The sequence below is a fragment of the Falco rusticolus genome, chromosome 3 (genome assembly GCF_015220075.1).
Source record: "Falco rusticolus isolate bFalRus1 chromosome 3, bFalRus1.pri, whole genome shotgun sequence".
NCBI classification, from domain to species: Eukaryota; Metazoa; Chordata; class Aves; order Falconiformes; family Falconidae; genus Falco; species Falco rusticolus.
This window is the reverse complement of record NC_051189.1, coordinates 7,728,354-7,755,088: the sequence shown is the minus strand read 5'-3', so window position 1 is coordinate 7,755,088 and position 26,735 is coordinate 7,728,354. Positions and strand designations below refer to the sequence as shown.

Genomic DNA, 26,735 nt, shown 5'->3' with positions numbered 1-26,735 from the left:
GGGACACGGGAAATTGGGAGGGGACACAGCCAGGACAGGTGACCCGAACTAGCCAAAGGGATGTTCCATACCGTATGACATCGTGCTGAGTATATAAACTGGGGGAAGAAGAAGGAAGGGGGGGACATCTGGCATTATGGCGTTTGTCTTCCCGAGTAACCGTTACGCATGACGGAGCCCTGCTGTCCTGGGGATGGCCGAGCACCTGCCTGCCCATGGGGAGTGGTGAATGAATTCCTTGCTTTGCTTTGCTTGCATGCGTGACTTTTGCTTAACCTATTAAATTGTTCTTATCTCAACCCCTGAGTTTTACATTCCTTTCTGATTCTCCTCCCCATCCCGCTGGGTGAGGGGAATGAGTGAGCGGCTGCATGGGGCTGGGTTGCTGGCCGGGGTTAAACCATGACATTCTGTTAAAGGAACAATGGGGATTTTGACTCAATGTGAACAGAAAAATGAAAAAAGCTTTATGTACAGAGCTTCCCACTCCTACCCTCACCTTCCACACCTGCAGAGGGAAATAGCCATTCTTGTTGAGCTGCTATGAGACCCAATTTAGAGCTACATCCTTTACTCTAAAACTACATCTTTTGAGAGGCTGGCTCAGGGGTATGAAAGGAATACAGCAATCACTTGCAGTGGGCCTCTTCCAGCTTTCAGAATAGATTCATCCCTTGCTGGCATCCAGCTGGCCTTGTTTTGACTGCTGCAAAATATGCTTTGAAAAATCATCTAGCACAGACAAAAGAAAATATTTAGGCAAAAATGAGCTTTTAATTTAGTATATGTGTGCCTTGAAAATGAATATTTTTTGTTTTAATGATACGTTTACCAGAAGCATGAATTGGTGTGGGATGCCAAACATCTGTCACAATGAAATTTTATGCTATGAAATCATGAATAAACTATGTCCCAGCACACCTACTGCCTTATCAGGATGATGATCTTCTGTAAGAATTTAATTGAATAATAAATTTTCTATAAATGTACTTTTAAAATTGGTAAAATTAGTGAGAAACCCTTGCTAAGTATTTTGAAATTCATAAACGCATCAAGATTTCTTTGCTAATTTGTTCATTAATTTCCTGATCTGGTTAGACTGGGCTTAGCCAGTGTGATTAACAAGCCATTATAACACCAATCTTCCATAAGATAAAAATAAATTTAAGATTAGTTTGTATTAAACAGGACTTCTTAGTGGAGTTTTCATTACTGGAACAGCTGGTACCTGGAGCAACAGTAATTTACTTTCTTCCTAATTTGATATACCAGCTGCAGCTAGTAGCAGTGTAGCATTTCTGTCATTCTGAAGCATTCATTTCGTAGTCAACTGTGTTAGTACTGTGGGCTCCTGGTTTTTTGGGGACTTGTGTGACTCCATTATTATCAGCACCATGGAACTGTCCATGGAGTATGGGAATCATTGGGATTTTTCTTTTTCAGTATATAATCTTTACCCCTGTAAAGATAAACCTACACAAATCCATTCTTAAGTGTGATATGAATGTGAAATGGCATTTGTATTTTAGAAGAGAAAATCATAGGAGAACTTGAATACCTCTCTTCATTCCACAAATAAAAAAATGTTTTGTTCATACACATAAAGAACATCAGAAATGCTGATTAACCTCCCTCTCAAAAAAAAAAATCTGATACATGCCCTCTCTGCTGAAGCAAGTTCGCCCTGTTTGCCTGAAAAGGCACTGTTTTAATTTTTAAGAATGATCAACAAGAAACATTTTTGGAAGATGGAAAAAAAAATATACAGAGTGGCTCTCCAGCTTGCCCGTGATCTGTGAATGTCATGACTTTAATAGGCAGATGAACAGGTGTTTCAGCTAGGCTGGGCTGTACAAAGCACAGCTAAGAAGAGACACATACCCATCTATAAAGAGGTTATAAAGAAGCAGCTATGTATTTCAGCTGGAGGATATTTCTCCCCATGACTGCAGTGCTGCATTCGAACATACATTGCTCCTCAGCACAGCAACACAGACACACCAAAACCAGAGGGAAGCTTGTAAGGTGCTTCCAGATGACTTCCTAAAAGTGAAATAAAATATTTCCCCTCCCCATCCCCCCCCCCCCCCCAAGTATTACTATGTTTTGTGGGATAATCCTGCTGCTACACCTATCTCTCTCCCAGATAGTATCTGTGCTGTGTTGCACCAGGGCAGCAGATACCAGCTCTTTCTCTACTTAGTCCGCAAGAACTGCTACATTTCCTTGCTGAGCAGTACTGCCTGCTGTGAAAAGAATGGAAAAGCACTTTTCCCTGTGGACAAAGTAATAAACTAGTCATGGCAACAGCAAATTAGCAGCACATATCAGCACTGCAGGGTGTATGTAGGATTTGAATAGCAACACGCTGTCAAAGTCCTGGAGGTATTATGAACTTTGACTGACTATTATGAACTATGAATTGAAAGTTAATGATGTTCAGGTTCTACAAACCCATGTTTATTTAAGAGCTATAGATGATAACTGTACATTGATTTACAGATGGTGTTATCAACCCAGTTTAGAGGAAGGGGAACAGACAAAGAAATAGAATGGTAGAAAGTAGCTCAATGGTACAATCTGTAAACAGAATTCAGTGAAAAAGTAGTGACTTTAATGGCAGTACGCTCATTGTTTAGCTGCCTTCCAGCATGACAGCAGCTGTAGATGAGCTTGTTTATCATTGTAGATGAGTTTGTTTTTCATTCAAGCCACAGAACTGCAAAGATCACAGAAGTGAAGCAGAATAATCTAACTTTGTACAGATTCAGCTGGGCACACCTAAGAGATGGTCAACCCCAGTAACTCCAGCTGATTCTGAAGACCAGAGATTACGATCTCAACAGACCACCAACTAAAGCAAACTTGTCCTCCTTCCATATGAAACTGGGTCAGTTCAATGAAGGTTTAAGGATGAAAGCTCTAAAGGTCAAGACAGTGGAACCAGAGGGACTATGAGAAGGAAATCTGGATCATTTATCAGAACAAAAGTGAATAATCAAATTAAGTTTCCCTAGCTGCTGGTTTTACACATACAAACATATACCCACATGGTTTGCACATGCTTCTTTTAGAGTAGTTCTTTTCCCAGTGAGACATGGAAGAGCGAAAAGAAAAAAATAAACCCAAACAACATGATCAAACATGTGTAAATCATATGCATTACTAATGGATGCTGCAAAACAGCTAGAAAATGTTTCCAAAAGAAAGGGCAGATGAATTTTACATAGCCTGTATTTTAAAATTACACATTTTATGAGACTTTAAGGAAAAAAACGATGGCTTTTTTGACTGTGTTCTACATACAAGATTTCTCTATCACAGATTGTGAATAATGTATACATCCTTTCTCTTTCATATATAAAAAGTTTTGAAATATTAATTTTTGTAGTTTAGAAAAAAAATACAGGGAATATTTTCAAGAGCACATATTCAGGAGAAAGTACTTGCTTCCACAGGAATAAATACACTATTAAAAGCATAAACCAATGTTTAGAAAACTATGTCAGTTCTTCATAAATCCTTTTATCCTTTTTTCACACCTAAATTTTTCTCTTGAAAAAATTATCTTTTAATTGGGTTATTCTAGGTTTTTTTCCATTAAAATCAATAAGTAAATAAATAGACTTCATATTATCTTTCATTACTGTAGTGAAAAAACCCTATCTACATAGACCATATTTCAAAACCAAATATATCACAAAATATTTTTCATTTCTTTCATGATTCTAACTTTGCGTCACCTGTTTCATACTTTGTCGTATCAATCAATTTATTAAAATTGAAATCTCTCAGTGGCTTCAATGTAAATTTGACCTGTCTCATCATTTTTGTTGTTCTTTGTATGTTTTTTTATTGTGAAAGGTAATGGCTGAACACATTCTAACACAAATAAGACAGACAGTTAACAAACAAAGGCATATGGGCAAACGTAACTTTTACTCAGGCTTCATTTTTTATTTGTAGTCCCCCTGTAGAACTCACAGGCAAATCATAAAGATTTTTTTTTAATATATACGTGTATACTTACATACACACACACATATATATTTGTACTAGACCCCCACTGAATATAATTTTGGGGGTTATTTTTTTTTTAATGTAATTCAACAGCAGAATATACAATTGAAATTTTTGCTTAGGCATCTCTCTTGTCTCTGTACTTTGGAAGCTCATTTCTTCTAACTCAATAGCCTGTCTCTGCTCTGATTTTGTTCACGAGCATTGTAGACTATGAGGGGTGTACTTTACAAGCATGGAAATATGACATATTTATGCATATAAATTGTATAAATATAAATTGTAATACGAATATCAGAAAGAGCTACTACAAAACTGTGACCATACTCTCCTACTTTATATTACTATTCTGCATAATTTCTTCCTCTCCTTTAGAGACCTGATTGTATAAATCACATCTACTCAGTAGGTCTTCTTAAAAGGACTGGAAAATTATAGCTAAAATTTAGGAGAAGAGGGCTGACTAAACATGTCAGCACTGACCTAGCCTAAGGTAGTTTCTCCCTATCTACTTTTTATTAGACATGAGGTTCACCTATGTTAGCAAGTAATGTGAACCTGTAAAAGTGGATCTGTAGAATGAAGCAGTTGGTGCTGAGGAACAATTCCTACAATAAATTCACCTCAGGGTTTTTTTTTGCTGCAGGCAAGATCTCATCTAGTTCGATGGACTAAGTATCAATTCCTGTAGTGCATACTCTTGGCTTATTTTTATCCAGAAGTGATCTAGTCTGTACTCTCCAAGACCTCTCCTGAAGTGAACAAAAGTACAGTAGGTCTGAATGATGAAGAGATTTGCCTCAAAAGTGCACTTGAGATAGGAACAAAAATTGGAGATATGCCATTTACCAGGTAATGGGCAAATGCCACAATTCTGAAACACCGTCAGGATTTCAGTATTTAAGAAGGAAAATATCCCCTTCTTTATTTTGAGAGAAACAAAAAGAATTTTTCAGGAAAGGTCCAGTTTATGTTTTGGACACAGCTCAAAATGGAAGTGGGCTTTAGTTTATGTTTTTGTTGTAAGCAAAAGCAATTTCTCTTTAAGTAAAGATATACAGCTCTCATCAGCTGGTTATAAAATCGGTGGTGGCATCATGTGAACTGGTTTTTACCAGGAAAAAATGAAAATTTAAGTTAAAATCCCCAAATCTGAAGATCCATTTTCTGAAAAGGATTTGTGTTAATAAAGTCTGTTGATGTGTGTGGGGTATTGGCAGCATTTAGACAAATGTCATCATTATCTTTCTTTGCAGGCATTGTTTTAGGCCCTTCTTCATTTTGTCCTCTAGTTTATAATACCCATGAATATTAAGACTATAAATTACTTTCAGCTATTTAAATACATGATCATGATATAATGTCAATGGCTTTGCAAAGTCCTTGTATACTTTTACTTATATTTATCTTTGTAACTTTTTTTTCTTCCTGCAGTTTGAGCTAAGTTACTGGAAAATAACACTGGAGATAAACTACTGAAGCAAATAACTTCTGCATACTTATCTGACTCATAACATACCAACTATTCATCATTAGCAAACATGGTGATAGAGCCCACACAAACACAGAATGAAATAATCTTTGGTTCCTGTCTTGTAGATGTCAGGCAGAAGTGTTGCAGGCTTCTTTTCCTCCAAATAATACCATTTTAAGTTTTCCCTAATAGTAAAAATATCTGTATAATGCATAAAATGTGACCAAATGCACTACACATTTCTTATTATCTTGTATAGCTCACAGGAAAAGCAAAGCCAATAGGTTAATTACTTATACCATTATTTTTTACAAGTTTTTAACCACTGATACTTGGAGATAATTAAAGAAAATGAGCAGCCTGTCAGAATTATTTAATACGCTAAGGAAGCCATTACTTCAGAGTCAGTCTCTGAGGCTGGGCTCCCCAAAGAAACGTGTTAACAATCTGTTCCAAGGAACACAAGTAAAGAAGCGTAAAGCATAATGCATATAGATTATTATGAGCACAACATTTTTGATTGCCTGTTTTCTTTGTCATTTTAATAATTTTGTCATCTAGTCTGATGATCCCTGAATACAGTAGGCTAACAAGGAATCGACAGCATTGCCCTTTTCTCCCCTTCCCTCTTTTGCTTGAGCTTACTTCAGCTTGCAGTTACAAATTTGACATTATTAATGTCAAGACTAAGAATGGACTTGGATGCTAACTATTTAATCTAAAGAGCACTGCAGTGTCTGGATGTAGAGGAATTAAATCATTAATCCTTTATTTCATTCCAGGTAGGCAGATATGCCCAGCTTTCTCAGTGACCGTGTTGTTCAGCACAGACAGAACTCCCTCCTTATCAATTCAGACAATATTCAACTGTAGACCATTATTTCTATTAAAATGCATATAAAAATAATAAAAAATCAGAAAGACTGACTTTGTAGTCTCTAGGGTTTCAATATAATTTTGATAATTGCTCTGACAAGTAATTCAGTCTTTCCTGTGCTTCAGCTCCCTACTTACGGAAAGAGCTAATGCTTTCTTGCCTCACAGAGCCACTGTAAGGATAATCATTGCAATGTTCAGATGCCTTAGTGATGAGGCCCATAAAAACACCTCTCTGAATCACAGTACCCTATAGAGATGGTAATAAGTGTAGAGAACAGAACAATTCAATTTTTTTGTAGGATCAATTACAATTTCTTAACCAAAAAAAAAAAAAAAGTTCCTCCAACATAAAAGACTAGGTTACACATTATTTTTTAATTGAAAAAATATCTAATTTTACTACCCTGGGGAATAAAATTATGCTGTAGTTGCTAAAAGGCTCATCTGGCAGAATTTCACACTTGGAAAGAAGAAATTATGTAGGAAGTGGAATTCACAACCAGACCTTACAATAGCTTTCAGACATGACAAACAAAGCATTGCAATGAACATGGCAAAATGGCAAATACATTAAACCAGTCCTGTTTGTATCCCACATGAAATAACTTATTTTTGATTCTGCATTTTGTTATACAAAAAAACCCAAAATTACTTTTTCAAACGTAGATAGCAAGTGTGTTATTTCCCTTTAACTTTTTGATAATACCAAATTAGTCTATCAGCATAGAAAATCCTCATAAGTAAATACTGTACTTTTTAAAAATGTCAGCCACACATACCTTTACTGAAAAGAAATTCTTAGTAAAACTGGTCAATGTTTCAAGTCTCAGCATCTTTTTTACAGTTCTTAAACTGCACAAATGCTGCCTGCCAGAATTCATTAGGCTTATGTGGGAATTTCCTAATTCCACCAACACTCATTGATTTTTTTCTTGGACTCTACTACTGGCGTCAATTAGGGTTAAACTAGAAGCAGTTTACCTGCTGTTAAGCTGATACAGCTGGATTTTACAAGCAGGAGCTACTAACTGGCTTATGTGATGGTGCTGCAAAAGTGCTCTCCGATACTAGAAGATACACGTTCCATTAATAACTTCAGTGACACTCTTTTTCTCTGCTTGCTCTTTGACAAGTTTATGCTTCAGTTCTCACAGTAAGGAAAAATTTAATGTAAGAGTAATTAGACTGCTCTGCACCACTTTTTACATTGTAATCCTGAAATCATATAAGCCGTAATAAATAAATATGTAAAAGCCGTAATTTTTGAAACAATAACTCTTGTTAACTATCCAAATATTTTGACACCCTGAAGAAAACACCTTTGGATCCTATGCTATGAAACACTAAAAAACTGTACTCTCTTCAACACAGCAATTCTACATCAACACCAAGGTAACAAGGGAGGGGGTGGTAAACCAAAACCAAAAAAGACACATAAGTATCTGTGATCAACAGCTCAGACATCACTGCTCAAAAGCAGCGACACCAGAAAAATTTGAATAGAACAACCTCTGCTGAATGGCACAGTGCCATCGCCAGGAACTGTGGTTTACTCACTGCCATAATCACAGAGAGAAAAGACTACTAATTAAAACACATCTATTGACATTATCCTTTAAGATACTGGAACAGAAAATCCTCTCATCTTGCCTCACCTTATTTCTTTAAAGGGCATGGAACTGGCACAGAAAAGAAGACCCAGAGAGGTAAAGAAAATTCAAAAATCAAAAGGCTGGTGTACACATTCCTGACAGGCCTAAAATTTTATTGAACCAGCACATAAAACATCTACTCTGGTTCAGTTTATGTGGTATTCCTTTTCTGTCTAAAGATTGTATGAAAACATGTAAAGAACTCTGAAGGTTTTCAAATTTGCAAGACAATGACTTGTTCCACAGAAGCAGAAGGTATAACAAAAGCTTCTTTTCATTTACTTTTTGCTTTTCAGCTTATCAGTCAGACTTGCATGATGTGATTTCAACTCTTACGCACTTTCAAGTGGTCATTTTAATTTCATTAAGCAGATTGCAACATATGATTTAAATGACCTATTGCATTTTCTGAAAAGGGCGTAAGATTCGTATAAAAAAATAAAAACAACACAGCAAGAAGACATACAGGAATATTTGCGCATTTGATCTGTCTTGTGCAGCCTAAGTTTGTGCTTGTGTACAGGTACTGGTGCAGTTTAAGGGTTGCCACGTTTGTGCTGTATGCAGATGTCAAGATTGTTTGGGAGGTTTCATTGCACCTGATCGAGTCGCCTCCCATCCCCAAGCTGGCCTGAGCTGGTTCCCTCTTGTCTGGAGGCTGAGGGAGAATCACAGAGGCAGTATGGAAAATGGAGTGTGCAGGCAGCAGCACAAGCTCCGTCATCAGCTACCAGGGCAGTAAGTGCAGCCGCAGCCATGCCCAGCGCAGGCGTTCAGTGACTAGGTGCTCTGAGCTCTTTAGTGTTAAGGGATCCTCTGAGGGGTTTGTAGGGGGCCTGAGCAGGCTCAGCTCTTCTTGAGGATCTTTATGAAGAAGACCGTCTGCCATTTACATGGACTAGAAAACTAAAGAAACAGTGTGAAATGGTAGGTAGTATAAGATCTTGAAAGGCATGACTATTTGCAACAGTATCACAAGCCTCTTTCTAACTGGACTTTTTTTCTCAGGAACACATGAGAATGCTGACCTGCTCTACTGTCTTAAATCTTTTGAATGTAATATTTTTACTAATAGAGCTGCATTCACCACACAATCAGTACATTGCCAAATGAAGTACTGCAGATATTTTTATTTTTCGTATAAGAAGTAATGTTTTTTATTTTCACAAGGAGAAATAACATTTAAGGAAATACATTTTTCTGTTTAGAACTGAATTGTTCCTTGATCATATTCTTGCCCATCAAACTGTCCAAAAAACTTTCAACAAAGTTAAATGAGTCACTTTTAGGGACAAGACCAATATAAAAACATCTCATTATTTTCTCCTAAGTGGAGGAGAACGTCTGTTACTGTCAACGGTCCCCACAGAGCAATGATGTGCTGCGCTGCGCACAAGTGGCCTCCAACCCAGAACTCTGTCTCTGGTAAAGTCCAAAAGTGAGTACTCAGAGAAAAGCGTAAGGTTAGCAAAAGTACAGCTCACCCCATAATTTCCAAGCCTCCAGTAGTTTCTGGAGACATTGGTGGTGACTGTAGTTATTAGCCTTCAGGATATTGATTTTTCATTAACTTCTTCACTTTCTGCTCACACACGTGAAAAATTCTATATATCCATAGCACCCTGTGGTGCAGAGCTACCTATTCGGGATTTATAAATTTTGTGAAGAATAACTTCCTTGTCATTGCTCTGACTGTGCCACCTGTTGGCTTCATTTGATGTCCCCCATCTTGCATTGGTGAAGAAGGGATTCCTCCTCCTTTAGCCTAACCACTCTGTTCTAGTTATTTTGGAAACCTATCACATCTCCTCCTCTTTGTCCCTTTTCCAGGCTAAGGGAACTATCTTACTCAGTCATTCCTCACCTAGGAGTCAGTCCAAAAATACTGACTGCCTTTGTATCCTCTGTACTTCTCCCTCTTCTTTGGGACACATGTCCTCTATGAGACCAGAGAAAAATAATTCACACATGGAAGATATAGGCTCACCAGCAATTTAGATACAAAGCTGTGTTAATGACTTTTATTTTTTTCTGCCACTGCTAAGAATTTTTAACATCCCATTTGCTTTCTTGGCACTTACTCTGCACACTGAGCAAATGTGCATACAGCTATCATAAACCAAAATCTCATTTAAGAGACATTATGGCTTCCACAGAGCACAACATTTCATTAATGAAGTTAGAATTATTCCCCTCCTCCCCCAGTATGTACCACTTTATATCAAATTTAATCCCTAATTTTAATCCCATTTCCTAAGGTCCTTCTCCCATTTTTCCCATTCAGCCTTTGTCTTTACAAACTCAAATAGCTTAATATGAACAGCAAACACGGTCAGCTGGATATTCACAAACCTTCCTGGATCATTTCTGATCATGTTAAACAACATAGGCCCCAGCCTAAATCCTTACTGATACTGAATATAGCACAATAATGTCCAGGTTGAAACAGTCATATTTTTTTCAGTGATCAGTTAAGTATTTTCATGACACGTGGAGGAATAATATATCTGTTACTAAAAATCTATTCTTTTAGCAAGCAGTAGCAAGGTCATAATGGCACTAGTTCAACAATATCAGTAATAACTCCAGTTTACATATTCAGGGACTGACACTTAAATACAATGTACACATGAAATAATCTCTGTAATTAAAGCTGGTGCTAGAAGACAGGAGGTTTTTTCCAAGCTTGGCTTTGTTCTCTAGACACACTTTTTTCTTGTGTTGTAAATACAAGAACAAGTACTGCACACAGCTGTTTGGACAAAACCCATTGTACTTCTGGAGCATTTTTTACTATTTAAGCTTTCACTGCCATGGCTCAATCCATAACATTCTGACTACCACCACTGGAGACCATAACTCCAGAATACAATGAGGTACAGGTATGTGAACCTAGAGGAAGAAAAATGTCATTGTTTAACAATAAGATGAAAAATGTTAATGCAGGGAGATAAGAGTTTGCACACTATGCTGTCATGTATGGGGGGATCCTCTGCAATCCCACTTTCCTGCTACAGTGGCAGGGGTCCCACCAGTTCTAAAAGAACCAGGTTCTTGACTGCATCCATTACTATCTACACATTTATTACTACTAATTTTTAAATTTGTATAGAACTGCCTTCTCATGCCATCTTATTTCTTGAGTATTTCTCTAAATCTTATTCCATCCATTCTATTTTAACCTGTTTTTTTCCTACACTTTTTATATTTTATAGTGCAGCAAGAACCAACAGGGTGTTTTTTTTCTTACATGTATTTATCAAACAAAAACTCCTTCAGCAGAGAATTAAATTTAAGGTAGTAACTAATAATTAAAACTATTAGGTTTACTTTCAGCATGTGTCAATACTGGTAGGCATTTTCTTCATTCATTATTATGTCTTTCAACTTTTCTCCTCCTTTTCTCACCTTCCATGAGGTATGAGCCCTTGGGCTGGGTGGAGGAGGGAAAGTTTCGACTTCAATGCCTTTCTCCTCAGTCATCCTCTCTTGCCTATACAGCACTATTATATATATATATATATATATATATATCACCGCCATGCAGTGGGCATAGAACACATGCTTCTGGTACCACACAGTGAACTAAACCAAGGAATTTATCAGAGTTTAAAAATAATCCTGGAAAGAAAAAGAGGAATTTTCAACCAGATTGTGTTTATACTTGAGTTAACCTACCCTTAAAACCAGCATAACCACTTGTTTGTAAAAGACTCTACAACATTGCTGGATTATTTTGGATTTTATAACCTAAATTTAGATTAAATAAATATTCAGGAAGAAGTGGCAACATAGAGAGAACTATGCAGGAGCATTCCTATAACAAAAATATTTTCCAGTACTGGGACATCTGAACAATACTTATTTTAATATAATATTTTATTTCCTCAGTTTTAGTCTTGTCACTTCCCACTTTTCTTTGTTAAGACTTTTCTTGACTTTTAATTCATGTTGGGATTTTTTTCCAGGTGAATGTAACCGAATCTGCTTTACACAAAAATTATTATGTAGCAAATGCAAGGATCATTTATGAAAGCAGTTCTTTTCATTAGACTTCCACCAACAGATGGAAAAGGTAAGCAAGCTTTTGAGTACACAAGGTCTATTTCCAATCAGAAGAGAAGGCGTGGAGTTTGAAGTTAACTGTAAACTGGGTTCATTGCTCACAATGTAATTGGATATGTAACAGACCCTCCGTAAAGAGGAAAGGAATCGTAGCTTTTGCAGCAGAGTAGATGTCTGGTACAGGGAGACAAAAAGAAGGATTAAGGGATGGTTATCTCTAGAGGGAGAAGAGACAGGTCATTTACAGCCTGTGGGACATGGAAGTGGGTGAGGGAGAGGGAAACAGCACATGCCATGACACCAACACCTGCTCCAAGTTCATTGCTTTCCTTATCAGTTAAGTGTTACAAATTGTGGTTCAATATATATACTTCAGAAGCACAGGGGGGGTTGCACCTTAGGATGTCTACTGCGAAAAGACTCTCAGGACCCTGATGCACAAACTGTGCTAGATGCAATGGCAGCACCTGACAAGACTGCCAGTTCCAACCATCTCTTCTGTTTATGTCTTACATACAAGGATATTAACTACAGTGGCAGAAAATGGGATAATCTTCCAGCTCTTTAGCTTCTCCTGTAGGTTAGTGCTGAGCACCCGATTTTCTTGAAGATCATGCTCAGCTAATAACTGACTGATTCTTGCTAGGAACATGTTTTTGTTTCAGGATATCTAGCATTTTATTTGGAAAAATATGAATTTAATTTTGAAGTTTGTTAATAAATTTTATTTTATACTCATATATTGTTTATGAATTTCAGTGGCCATTTTTCATGCTATGTTTTCATAAAATGTAAATAATTCTGCATATTTTATTGAAACAATGAATTTAAATGATGTAAATATTCACATTTAAACATTTCTGGTTTAAATTTTAAGTGGAATTATGAAACAAATTTTATCAATTTAAATTTTATCAATTTAAATTTCTGAAATTTGCTGTTCTAATTTGTTTATTGAAAATATTGTTTTTATACCAGATCAGTGTCCCTTCAAAAAGAGCAAAAGAAACGAAAGTCCACATTTTGAAAATATGAAATAATAAATATGAAATCCTGAGCTTTCAAATAGTCTCCTATTTAATTATTATTCTTTATTTTATTATTCTTTCTTTAATATTTCTGTATTTCATTAATTCTTTCATTAATATTTATATACTTACACTTTTCCTGCTAAGAATTTATACTTTTGTTGCATGTTTGAGTGAGGTATTACACTATTTCCTTGTTTTTAACACCTCACATGTTGCAGCAATCATAGATTTTATTCCATTTCTGAATCTCTTTGTTACTTTGGTTCACACGTTGTTACCCAGATACAGGAATGGCTACAGGTATGTAATACTTTTCCACATTTTGCTGACTGGTGAATTCTACTGAATTACTTGGCATTCTGATGCTCTTCCAGAAAAGAGATCTCATGACCTCAACTAGTTTCTCCTTCAGTTCAATTGTAATTTATGATCTAGGTTTCACTAGTTATAAATTCAATTTTGAGTTGCTGACATACGTAATACATGCCTATGCCTGATCATTCATAGTATCAGAAACACTATTTCCAAGGCTGGCAGGTCTGTCAGCAGTTCTCAGCCAAACTCCAAATTTAGATGAAATAAATTTAACGTCCTCAGATTCACTTGGATGAAAAAAGGAGACAATATTTTCATTTGTCTATCCACCCCAAGTCCTTCAAAACATTTCATACATCTTTTTCTAAAGCATTCTTTCACATATTCCGTAGTTCAAATGAACATCCTTCCCAGCTGAAGCCATTTATACAAAGTTTCCAAATAAATAAAAGGCTTTGCCTTAGCAGTTTTATTCTACAAGCTCATTTGTAATTCTCCCTCTGTTGACAACATAAACTTCAGACTCAGGCTTGCACCATTAGCACCATCCATTCAGCCCTACGCAGAGGTCTGGTGAGAGCTGGTGATTTTGTGCCAACAGGATCATCTCCACAGGCTTTCAGTCTCCTGCACTGATCGCTGAATTATTGGGCAATAAAGCCTTCTAAGTTTGAGAGTTTTAACTATTTCAGTCTGTGACCTCCTTAGGAGACCAGAACAATGACCACAACCTTTTACATTCCCTAAAATGTGGGTTACAGCTCAGGAAGTTGATCCTTTCTTTTCAGTTTGCTCTCTCTTGGTCCTGAACTCGCTCTTTCTCCTCTCTCATGCAATCAATGAAAGCACAGAACAGAGTTCTCATCTTTGTTTCATCTCCAAATACCTCATATAATTTTCATGAATGCAAGGACCACATGCAAAAGGTGTTACTACTATCAGTATTTTGCTTCCAATATTCCCGCTTTGAGCTAACCAAGTAAATCAATAAACAAGTGAAGACACTAGATCAATAAGAAATGTTCTGTTGTGTGCAAGCTGTTCATCTCTAGCACACATGACAAGAAAACTAGGTCTTTATACCATATACAAATACAAGCTTGCAAAAGCAAACATTAAATGCAAGTCTGACTTGCTCATGAGTGTTTGTGTTTCCATGGTCCCACTTCCTTCTCACACTTTCAGGTGCAGCTGTCAAATTGCTTTTTGCCTCACATTATGCAATATACAGGATGCAAAGCTTTTAAAGTCATCACATTTTTCACCGGCCAGACATAACTGTTAGAGACAACAGTCTCAGCTCAACACAGCAAGATAAGAACTCTGGAGTTCTGCCCCTAGTTCTGACTCACACTTTCTTTTACCATTTAATTTCTCCTCATCGATTTTCCTATCCGCAATAAGTTGTGACAATCCTTTTCCTTGAAAATGTGCATGGTATAAACTCAGTCAGTCAGTTTAATACACCAGACTAATGTGACCATGCCTGATCACAATATATATTATTGCCTAAGGACCAAGCCCAACAAGAATTTCACTATAATATCTGCAGACAGAGGTGGGTATATGAATTCCTGTGTGTTACAGATGTACTGATCAACCTCATTCTTATAAATACTATTTGGGAGACCTTTCATATTAAAGTCATCCAGGAACGAGTAACTGTGATGTTCTGCATCATGCGAGTCAACACATTACTAGCAGTGTTCCCTGAAACATTTCTCATCTCTTGGAGGATGGCACTGTACAAATGTCTAGTGGAAATGACATACAGGTCTCTCTCTAATACTGTTATTTCAGATGTGGGCATAAAATCTGATAAGCTAGGAAAAACTCTTTTGACAGCTTTAAATATTATTATTGTGACACTCTCAGCAGAAATCTAGTAGAAATACATTTTTTTAAAAACATCAGATTAATCGAGGTACTGTTATGAACAGAGACTTAAGCTGGTTTTGGGGTTTTTTTTTTTCTTCAAAGGGCAGTAGCTTCAAATTCACTACCTATATTTCTTTTCCTTTAAATTTATTTTTTCTTCCACATTAAGTCAGTTCTTGTGAGTAATACCAAAATGATAGTCACAGCACTATAAATTTGTTTCTCTGAGAACAGATTCTGCACAAGCAGTGCAAAATTTCCTTCACAGACTGCCCTGTCACCCAGGCACTCATGCAACAGGGAATACAACTGTAAAATCCGAGTGTGCACTCTGAAACAGGTGATGATTTAAGCCTGGTGGAAGGTGGTCAACATTAATTTCACTATATTGAAAACTGTGCACTAAAAAAATGCATAAATGAATTCTATGCTCATATTTCAGAAGTAGAGGATAAATTACTAGGTTTCAGAAAAGCATTCTGTTCTGGTCACAGATATAGAGCTCTGCTTCCTCCAGATCAGAACTGTTTCTGCCTTGATATATGGGGAAACCTGTGAAGATGATGAGGCTTTCTCAGGACTGCGTCAGATGAAAAATACCATATTGTTATGTGCACCCTGTAGTGCCATAGGACAGTTGTGACTACTACATTTTTCAGCTGGCAGGGATCACAACTAAAAAATATCTGTTGTAGGTTGCATGCAAGCATGTATAATGTAGTGCAGGTTTGAAGAACAAAATGTTGGAAAAGATATCGGTTATTCATTAGCAAGATACTACCTAGTAAGCTGAGAATATTTTGATTCTTGCACACTGGAAACCAGAACAGAAACGGCCGTTATCTCAAAGAGGACTTCGCAATCCTTTCCTATGTACCAAGCCAGTGTTCAGTAGGAGTTGCCACACGCCTGTCTCTGCAAGCTTAAGGACAGCCAGCAAAAATCCTTACTAAGCAACTGTACAGGTGTGCAACACAAGAAAGATGTAATGTGTTTACACACTAGGAACACAAAGACACATATATAAATCCAAGCATGCTACATGTACGACAATTAAAACTTTTGCTAGCATTATCTCAATAATGAAGAACCTGCACTGTTCTTGCCTATTTTGTTCTCTTGAACTTTCATTTTCTTATGCTGCCTCTGCATGCCACTATTGAAACACATCAAGCAAGACAGGTTGCAACAAGATTTATAATATTCTGGTGGGGTTGCACCCCCTTGAGCTAACCCTGCATAAGGGCAAATAAAACTGCTACCTTGTTAGTAGTTAGAAAATTTTGGGATATGGCCATGCTTGAGGATCTGATACTCAGGTAATTTATCTCACCATTCAGTGAGGACTGAGCTTTGGCACGAAAAAAAGAATTATGAACCTTTTTATCTGATTCCACACATGTGGCACTTCACCTGGCCTTCTGGAGCTTCACAGTATTGGGAAGAAACATAAAGCACAGCCAAGTAAGTACATGAGCAAGCCTTATTTTACAAGCCTTCTAGCATCCCTTCAGTTTTCACGAGTCACATGGCAACACCATATTCCAGTTCTGCTTTTTAGCCTGGGCCTGCTTACATGCCTCTCTACTAAAGGGAGCTATCTTTTGTTTGGTAATCTGATGGATTTTTATGGCTCTTACATATCATGAGGTTTCCAAACTTCGATTTAATATTCAGGTTAAATGCTTTTAACGTGTCAACATGAAGCACTATTTCCAGATCTCTAACTGTGAGCTAGACTAATCCCCATCAGTTTCTAAACTATATTTTGATTTGCAATCTGACACTTCTTGAGATAGTCTTCTAAAAACGTACATAAAAGGAATTAAGCGCATTGGTCAATAAGAGCTGACATTGTTGCTGCAAATCTGTGTTCTTTTACAGGTGGCTCCCAAAATTAACTACTCTCCCCTAACCGTGTAGTGAAATTGTCAGCTGATTTAATAGACACATTAAACTCCTGTTTATAAATTACTGTGACATTATTAATGCAGCAATTCTACAATAAGCAATATAAACGCCAATGTGCATGTCCCTATATCAAGTCTGGCTACAATGGCTGGAAGAAGACGACAAGAGACCTGCGATTTCAGGTCACATGAAATATCCTGCACTTTATCATATACATAATATCGCTTTAAAATATAGCACAGTAGTATTATAAAAATAATGACTTTTAAAATAAATTATTCTGGAATAAATCTAAATTATGGTAAATATAAATCAAATTATTTCTGTAGTCAATCCAGAACTCAATTGTGTATCAAACCTTAAAAATTTTATGTGATTTTTAAAAATTACATAAGATCTAAATATCTTGAATATCCACTGTTGAGTACATTTCAGTATGTTCACAATGGTTTGGATTGATATTAAATTATAGCATGGCTATTAAATTTATACTAAATTAAAGCATGGCTTTAATTGTCTGTATTTAAATGCACAATTTCTCTAAAGAAGTTCTCCCATTCAGTTCTCTACCTTCTTTGAGAGCTTTGTGGAATATAAGGAGGAAAAGCTAACATCTCTATCTTGGGGTTTTTTGTAGTTTTGGGTTTGGGGGTTTTGGGGATTGGCTTTTTTCTTAAAAGATTAGGCAAAGATGACATTCAAAACCTGTCAGGTTCCTTTTTCTGGTATATTGAAGCAAATAGTTTATATAGATAAAATAAGTTCTAATAAGCATCCAAAGGATATTTAGCAGGTAATGAACACTGTTGAAAAAATTATCACCTGCTATGAATTGTATATTTGGGAAGCAGATTTTTTGACTTAATGTTATTGATGTACTAATTAAACATCCTAATTTATTTTGTCTTTCATCACCAAGATCCTTCCATATTCTATTTTATTTACTAGGTAACAGAGGTATACGACGTCTTACCAAGAAACGTCACTATAGCTTGTTCTACGCTGCAATTAGATCTTTCCTAATTTTTGAAAAGTGCTATCTTACTATCTTGCATAAAGGAATAAAGATTAATGAATTACAGGGGTGCAGCAATAACATTTCTGTCTTCTGAGGTAAAAAGCATAGCAATCATGTTTTCCGTGTTACACCATCGAATGTGATTAGAGTCTTTACATCTTTAGCTAGTGGCCAGAACAAAGGTATGTGTTAGAAAAAGTGTAAATTTGTATCAACTGGGTGTCACAAAGATAAAACGTTTCATTATGGGATCCCCCTTCAGACTGTAAAACAAACTCTTTATATTATCTCTGTGATATAAGCATACACCTTTGTAAATTGTTTTGACTAGTATGTTTCAGTGCTTAACACTAATGCCTACATGTGTAATATCTAAATACATTTTTGGGTAGTTTGTCAAATCATCTAGTGAACCACATGTAGTCTTTTGCTGTTTTACTGTGTAGGGAAGTGGCATCTGGGGACTCAGGCAATGAATCCCTGACCTCTTATTTTCATTGAGTAAGGGCCTTTATTTAAATTCATACATAGCATCCAATTATATACTGTGCTACTTTTTTCTTCAGGTCTCACTTTCAGCTTTCCTTTCTGAAAAATCTGTTATTTAAATTCACCTCACACACCCCTTGAACAGTTGGCTATCAAATTACTTATGCCTTATTACAGAAACGGTCATATAATGAGAGAGAGAATTGCATAAATTCTCTGCATGTGTGAATGTGCATGTCTGCACACAGAGTATAAAAGCTATAATGCAACAGTTTGAATTACAAAGCAATAAAACATATTTGAAATACTTGAAAACAATCTGAACAATCAGAAATAAAACCAAATGATGCTAAGGCATAAGACAGAAGAGAAAAAAGCAGGTATCTCTGTTAGTTGAAAATGGACTTGGAGTAACCATACCAATCACAGAAATGACTGTGCATTCTGGGCTACAGATTTCTGGTTGAAATCTTATTTCTGATATCAGTCCAACATTTGTTGCTAAAAATCAAATGTGCTATTACAGCAGATTCAATTAAAGATATTTGTGCACCACAAACTTATTTCAGAACTCCCCCCTCTTTTTTTTTTTGTTTTTGTTTGTTTGCTTGCTTTATTCCAAAACCAAGGATAATGAAATAAGACAAACATAGAAAGGTAGAAAGTAAATATTATAATTTTTTGCACTAAAAATAATAATAAAATCTATAGTGGATATATGAGAGGTGGAATGGTAAAGGGGATGAACAGAAGGAACTCCTGTCAGTTGAAGAATTGCCCCACCAGAAATAGGTACACCTTTATAGCACATTTTACTATTTGTCTGTGTTAATTCAACTTTTAAAGAAAGAGTAAAAAATTACCTTTCCCACATACTGAGGTTCAGAGCCCATGTACTCCTCCAGCACAAAAAATTGATTCCACACCCAGCCTCGTTTGACTCGCTGAGCAGATGACCTCCTCCCTGGCATTGGGACAACATTATCTCTTGGCTCTGCTTCTAAAGTTTGTTGTGGTTGTGGATGCAGTGGCGTCAGGAGACCTCCATCAAACAGGACCCAGAGAAGCAGGGATAAGCAGTTCCTTGTAAGCATTGGCAACGGCTTCCCTACAGCAAGTAATAAAAACTCCAGCACTTAATGCAGAGCAGAGGAATCCAGGTTTGAGGTGTCTGTGGCCTCCACCACTTAGCTTCTGATTTTATTGCGGAAATGCTAATGCAGGCATTAATCCTTCTGATGACAAGGTTTTTGCCGCATTAAATTCCATCTAAAGGGACCTATAAAAGAGATTTACATGGCAACATCAAATTACATAAAATTACATTGAAGCGTTCATCAAAATTCTCACACCTAGTTAGTTTCTAGAGACAGAGAAAAAGATTAGGAATCACAGTTTTCAAAGATTGCTATTTTGATTGCAGGACAGAGCTGCTCTAGAACATTCTAGTTATTACAGGAATAGCTCATTCTTGCTCTGCTTAGCATTACCTTTATGTCTGTCTGAGGACAGGGCCATAGCCTTTGCTTTATGACCCAGTTATCAGACAAAACTGTTATCCATCAGTGATGTAAAAATTATTTATTCTGGATTTACACAGAAAATATTGGAGAAGAGAAGACCCACTCTTCACCCTACTGTCTAGGGCAGGAATGCTTTGCTTGTTGTCTCTGCCAGAAAGGCATCCTGGGGTTTATTCTACGGCCTGCTGTTTGTCTGTGCAAGAAATACTACTTGTAGGATTTAAGATGGATGCATTTTACATTTTTAAAACAAAAATACAATTTATATCACTATGGAATTCACCACTTTGTTAAGGCCATATTGTGTTATTGATTTTTAAGCAGAAGCTTCTACCAAATCAATGAGAGTTCTGCTTAAAAATCAATGGCATGATATAGACCTTAGAAAAGAAGAAACAGTAAAGTACCTAACCATATATATTTTTCATTTTCAAATAGTGCCAAAGATTATATTTTCCTTATAAATAATATTGTTACTATACATAACAATAAATAATGTAGAAAATCTTATTTGTTAGGTGCATGCTGAAGTATCTAAATAGAAAGGATTTACAATTGGGAACCTGGAAAATCTAACAGGTTTTGAAGAAAAAAACCACCACCCTAGAAAAATAACTGCACTCCCTTTTCTAAATTTAGGGTGAGATTTTCTGTTCTGATTAGAAAGGCTATTCTAGGTCTTACCAAAAAAGAAAGTAAAAAAATGTGGTGAAAAGGAATCTAGTGCAAATGAGTATTTTAATGCTACCTTCAGAAAGGATTAAAAATGAAGGAAGAACTATCTGCTCATAATCCTTAAAAAAACCCAAACAACAACAAAAAAATCTTTTGTGTTGAAGACATTTCAATTTTTTTTTTTTTTTCATCTAAAGGAAAATATTCTAAGGTACAATGAGCGCAAACTTCCACTTGCATTACCATTTGTACTTTATGTATTTTATTTCAGCAAAGAAACTTTAATATAGGACCCTACCACAATAGAGAGCTGCACTCAATATTAATATATTTGATACGTATTTCTATTAGCAGCTTTTTTAATTTAACAGTTCACATGACTTTTTGTGCTTCTGTCTTCAATGCATTCAGTGGTATATAACATTAGGTTCAGACTGTGTTCAGCCATAATTCAGTTCCAAGACTTTCAAACTCCTGTGCCTTTCTTGATCCACAGTTGCAGGGTGCATGCCTAGTTTTTATGGCAAAATCATAGTAATCATGAAACACAGGGAAAAAAACCCAAAACTGAACAAAGAACTCAAAGCACCTTTCTGAATTACCCAGCCATAGATGCAAGCTGGAAAAAAATGACATAAAAAAGTTCTGGGATAGTCTGCACTGCTTCATACTGTATTCAATTTAACTGCTATACCACTGCTCTTTGCCGAGGAGGCTCTGTACATTACAGTTCTCCCAGCGGAGCTCTGCCTCCGGCCATGTCTGTCAGTCTGGGAGCTTTTAAAATGTTATACAGCACCAAAAGTAATGCGAAGAGATTGAAGAACTTCAATGAAAGGAGAACAATTCCCCCTTGGCTGGAAGGTTAGTTACCAAGTGCAAAACACAGAGCACTTTAACCCTTTCTCTGTCAATCTCCTAGGCTGCCTTCCACACCATGTGCTGCAGAGCCAGGAGAGAGCAATGCCAGTGCTTGCTTCATTCCCTACAGCTTCACAAAGCTGGTGAATAGCAGTATCAAAGAAAAATGGCAGGCTAATAGGTGTTGCAGGTCAGGACTGCAGCATGAGATACCCTCATCAGCTGCAAAAGAGTTCACCATGAAGAATTTTCTTTTTTTAAAATGTAAATCTCAGCTGTTAGGAGGCCAGTAATTGAGATCCCAGTACTTCAGCCCTCAAGGGAACCGCTCCAGCTTGAGCAGTAGGAAACTGAGACACAGGGTCATCCCCTGCCACCTCTTCTTCTCCAGCGTTTCATTGCTGGCTTTGGAGTGGTGAAGTGGCCAAACAGAATATATTTAAAATCACAGTTTGAACCTGTACAGCAATTCAAAGGTTAAGGCTAATATTTATTTTAGTCTGAGTGTATTGTTTTGCATTTTCTTTTTAAGTGTTACTCTTCCAGCCAGGATACCTAAACCTGTATTGGTGTTTTTATGTTGTCATATACTCACTAGACATTTAAGTCTAGCACCTTTATATACTTCTGCCCTGAAAACTGCTATGAGAGCTGGAAGATAAGGATTTAGAAATCCAGTCAGAACATTTAGTCATAAGGAAAGTACTATATTTCCTATTTTTTTTAAGGAATTACTTCCTCTGATGCTTATAAAGAGAGGCTTAATTAGTAAGAGAGTTTTGCACAGATATGCCAGATTTTTCTTAACTCTAGTTTTTTTCTTTTTCAATATTAGCTGTTGCTAGTCATTTCTTCAGACAGTCTTATATGGATTTAAGTACCTTTACGCATGACTTAACCCACAAAAAGAGACACAGAGGGAATGCCTGTATGAAGTTACCCTCCCTGCCCCACACACATGCTTTTATGCAGTGAGATTACATTTACTCTTTTCCACAGTTCAGAAAACTGAAGTGACCCAGCAGCAATCATGGACAATCTGTTAAAACACGGTAATTAAGAAATCTCGATCCTATGTACTCTGTGCCCAAAACTGCACACTTAGAAACTCATAAAATGCAAAGGATGAATTAAATATCACTGCTGTGATTATTTATTGAGAATAACGAAGTACAGTATAAATGGTTCTCCTGCAAGAATTTTGATACTGACCTGGATTATACTGCAGTTAATCTAAACAGCCTGAGCAGAGGAATGTTTTCAGAGTAGCAAAACTGATGCATGCTATTACTGCTGCAATAACACTATCAAAGAGAGCCATAGCACTGCAGACACAAATGGTCTCACCAAGCTTGCAAGGGTTATCCCTTCTAGAGAGGACAGCTATACATCCTCTGCAATCACTAGTACACAGATAAGGCCAGATTTAGAGAAGTCTGAAAGGAAACTCTAAATGATCTTTGATTTTGTCATGGTTTAATCCCAGTAGGCAATTCAGCCTCACCGAGCTGCTCACTAGTCAGTCCCCTTGCAGTGAGATGGGGAAAAGAAGCAAAAGAAGTAGAAAAGTAGAGAAAACTCATAGGCTGAGACAAAGACAGTTTAATAGGGAAAGCAAAAGCTGCATGAGCAAGCAAAGCAAAATAAGAAGTTCATTCACAACTTCTCATTGGTAGGCAGGTGTTCAGTCATCTTCAGGAAAGCAGGGCTCCATCACGTGTAACAGTTACTTGGGAAAAAACCCACCATAACTCCAAATGTTCCCCCTTTCCTCCTTCTCCCCCTGAGTTTTATTGATGAGCATGAAGTCATATGGCATGTGATATCCCTTTGGTCAGCTGGGGTCAGCTGTCCAAGCTGTGTTTCCTACCAACTTCTTGTGCACACCCAGTCTACTCACTGGTGGGGCAGTGTGGAGAGCAGGAAAGGCCTTGGCTCTGTGTGAGCTCTGCTCAGCAATGACTAAAAGATCTCTGTTATTAACACTGTTCCCAGCACAAACCCGAAACACAGTGCCATACAAGCTACTATGAAGAAAATTAACTCTATCCCAGCCAAAACCAGTACAGAACTGTATGAAGCATCTACTTGCATCAGATTGCAGATACCCGAATGTCACATGCACACAAGCAAGAAACACTACAGCTCCACGAAGCACTCAAAAATGTCTTTAGCACAACAAAGCTGATAATTGCATCTCCGTGAATGGAGGCAAATTGCTTACTGACAAAGTATCCATTATATGCTGATGGTGGGAACATTTCTGCAGCCACCTTAACCATAAATCTACCAGCACAGAGAATGCTTTTGCTTATGTGAAACAACAGCTAATGTAGAGCAACCATCTTCCTACCCGAAAAGAGGTTTGAAAAACTTGGCAGTACTGCAAAATGGTTGATCCATGCCAGATGGAAAGCCAGTTAAGATCTATAACTGTGAATATGCTGTAATAGCTGACCATCTATCCTCACTTCTCTGCAGTATCTTGAAATAAGAATATACAACAACAGAAAAAAAGTCTGTGCTGTCAGTATCTATTAAAATTAACTGCTAAAGTATTTGAGAAGATATATCTTGAGGTTAAAGGAATGGTAAAAGTGCGTGGAAAAGCTCAGTTCATCTCTCACCTTCATATGCTTTCTCTCACCTTAGGCACATCAGGATGATATTCTCAAAGGTATTTAGTTAAAAGAATTCCTATTTGATTAGACTCTAGATATCCATATCTTTTTGTCAGTTTGACTTTATTGAGCATCAGAACCTATCTAGAGACTTTGGAAATAAAAGTAATTTTTGTTTTTTCTGCCTTTTTTTTTTTTTTTAGTTAGGGTAGGAAGTACTCGGCAACATCAAAACAGAGGTTAGGAGGGGGATTGCAAATGAACAGATTTGAAACCTCCAACTACGAAGGAGAATAATTCTCAGTATCTACATCCTACAAGTCAGAAGACTTTCAACAGAGTGATTGAGCAAACCCCACCTCTACAACTCCAAAACCCATTTGTCAAGTGTAACATCTGGAATCCGTGACAGGTAGCTCTCATGGGGCTTAAAAGAATGTATGTCTCTACCTGTTAAGAAAATACCTGACTTACTGGAATCTTAACATAGAATTACAGAATCACAGAATCATCCAAGTTGCAAATGACCTTTAAGATCACCATTAAGTCCAACCATTAACGTACCACTGCCAAGACCACCACTAAACCATGTCCGTAAGCACCACATCTACATGCTTTTTTAAATACCTCCATGAATGGTGATTCCACCATGTCCCTGGGCAGACTGTTCCAATGCTTGACCACCCTTTCAGTGAAGAAATTTTTCCTAATATCCAACCTAAACCTCCTCTGGCATAACTTGAGGCCATTTCCTCTTGTCCTATTGCTTGGTATCTAGAAGACTTACCAGTCTACAACCTCCTTTCAGGTAGTTATAGAGAGTGATAAGGTCTCCCCTCAGCCTCTTTTTCTCCAGGTTAAACCCCAGTTCCCTCAGCCAGTCCTCATAGCACTTGTGCTCTAGACCTTTCACCAGCTTTGTTGTCCTTCTCTGGACACACTCCAGCACCTCTGTGTTTTTCTTACAGTGAGGGGCCCCACACTGAACACAGTATTTGAGGTGCAGCCTCACCAGTGCTGAGTACAGGGGGACAATCCCTTCCCTTGTCCTGCTAGCCACACTGTTTCAGATGATCCAAAAGAGTTATTCCTTTACCTCTGTTTGTGTGGAACACAATAAGCCATAGAAGCTGTTGTGGTTTAACCCCAGCCAGCAACTAAGCACCACACGGTTGCTTGCTTACTCCCTCCCACACCCCCAGCAGGAGGGGGGGAAGAGAACTGGAAAACCAGATGTGAGAAAACTGGTGGGTTAAGATAAGTACAGTTTAATAACTGAAATAAAATTTATTGTTATTATCATAATAATAATCTTGTTATAAAAAGGAAAATAACAAAAAGAGAGAAATAAAACCCAAGAAAGACAAGGGATGTACATTAAAATAATTGCTCACCACCAACTGACCAGTCTCCTCAAGTAGTGGCCCCTGGCCAACCTTCTCCTTTTGTTGCTGAACATGATGCTATATGGTATGGAATATCCCTTTGGTCAGCTGGGTCAGCTGTCCCAGCCGTGTGTCCTCCCAGCGTTTTGTGCACTCCCAGTCTGCTCACTGGTGGGGTGGAGTGAGGAGCAGAAAAAGCCTTGGCTCTGTGTAAGCACTGCTCGGCAATAACTGAAACATCCCTGAATTACTAACGCTGTTTCCAGCACCAATCCAAAACATAGTCCCACACTAAGTATGAAGAAAATTAACTCTAGCCCAGCCAAAACCTGCATAGAAACCTAGAATGGCTCTCTAGCTATATAGGCTGACCCCTCATGAAGCTGAACACCTGAATCCTGGTCTCTGCATCAGTGGTTATTTATATCAAGTTGATGATGAACAGGAGGAACAGAAACCCAATACCCTATACAAATTCCAAATGCTCTGTAGCTTATTGATGACAGCACTCTGATAAAATGTGAGAAATATGGATAGAAAATGCACAACTGGAAGATGAATCGTGGTGTTTCTGTAAGATATTTATAATCATCTGGAAGAGAACTATACTGACTGAACTACTGGACAACAAGCAGATGACTGCCTTTCTCATGCAATAAGGTGAATTTAACTCTCCTTTTGTTAAATTCTATTACAAAAGCCCTCAAATCCTAATATTTCACATCAAATATTGTGCTTGATATAAAGTTACTAATTATGCAACTAGGCAAGAAAAATATGAGTGTGATTAAGGCTATGATTCTGGGATTTGACTTTCAAAGCCGACGCCTCTGTATATTGAATGGATATTTGCAGAGTTGTATTTTCTATACTGATACAAGAGTTCAATTTGAATGTTAGTTATGACTATAGATATCAGAAGTGATAGTGATATGAAT

The 26,735-nt window shown here is 37.2% G+C and overlaps 1 protein-coding gene across 4 annotated transcripts in view; it reads right to left on the bottom strand.

Moving 5' to 3' along the window:
• Window positions 1-26,735, bottom strand: part of CDH12 (cadherin 12) — a 220,747-nt gene that overhangs the window by 134,743 nt on the left and 59,269 nt on the right. For all 4 annotated transcript variants that reach the window (XR_005103402.1, XM_037381808.1, XM_037381807.1 and 1 more), the window contains one exon: window positions 19,596-20,011. Coding sequence is in view for 3 of the 4 variants with exons in the window: in XM_037381808.1 (XP_037237705.1) it covers window positions 19,596-19,826 (231 nt within the window). In the remaining variant the exon portion in view is untranslated. The remainder of the gene's footprint in view (window positions 1-19,595; window positions 20,012-26,735) is intronic.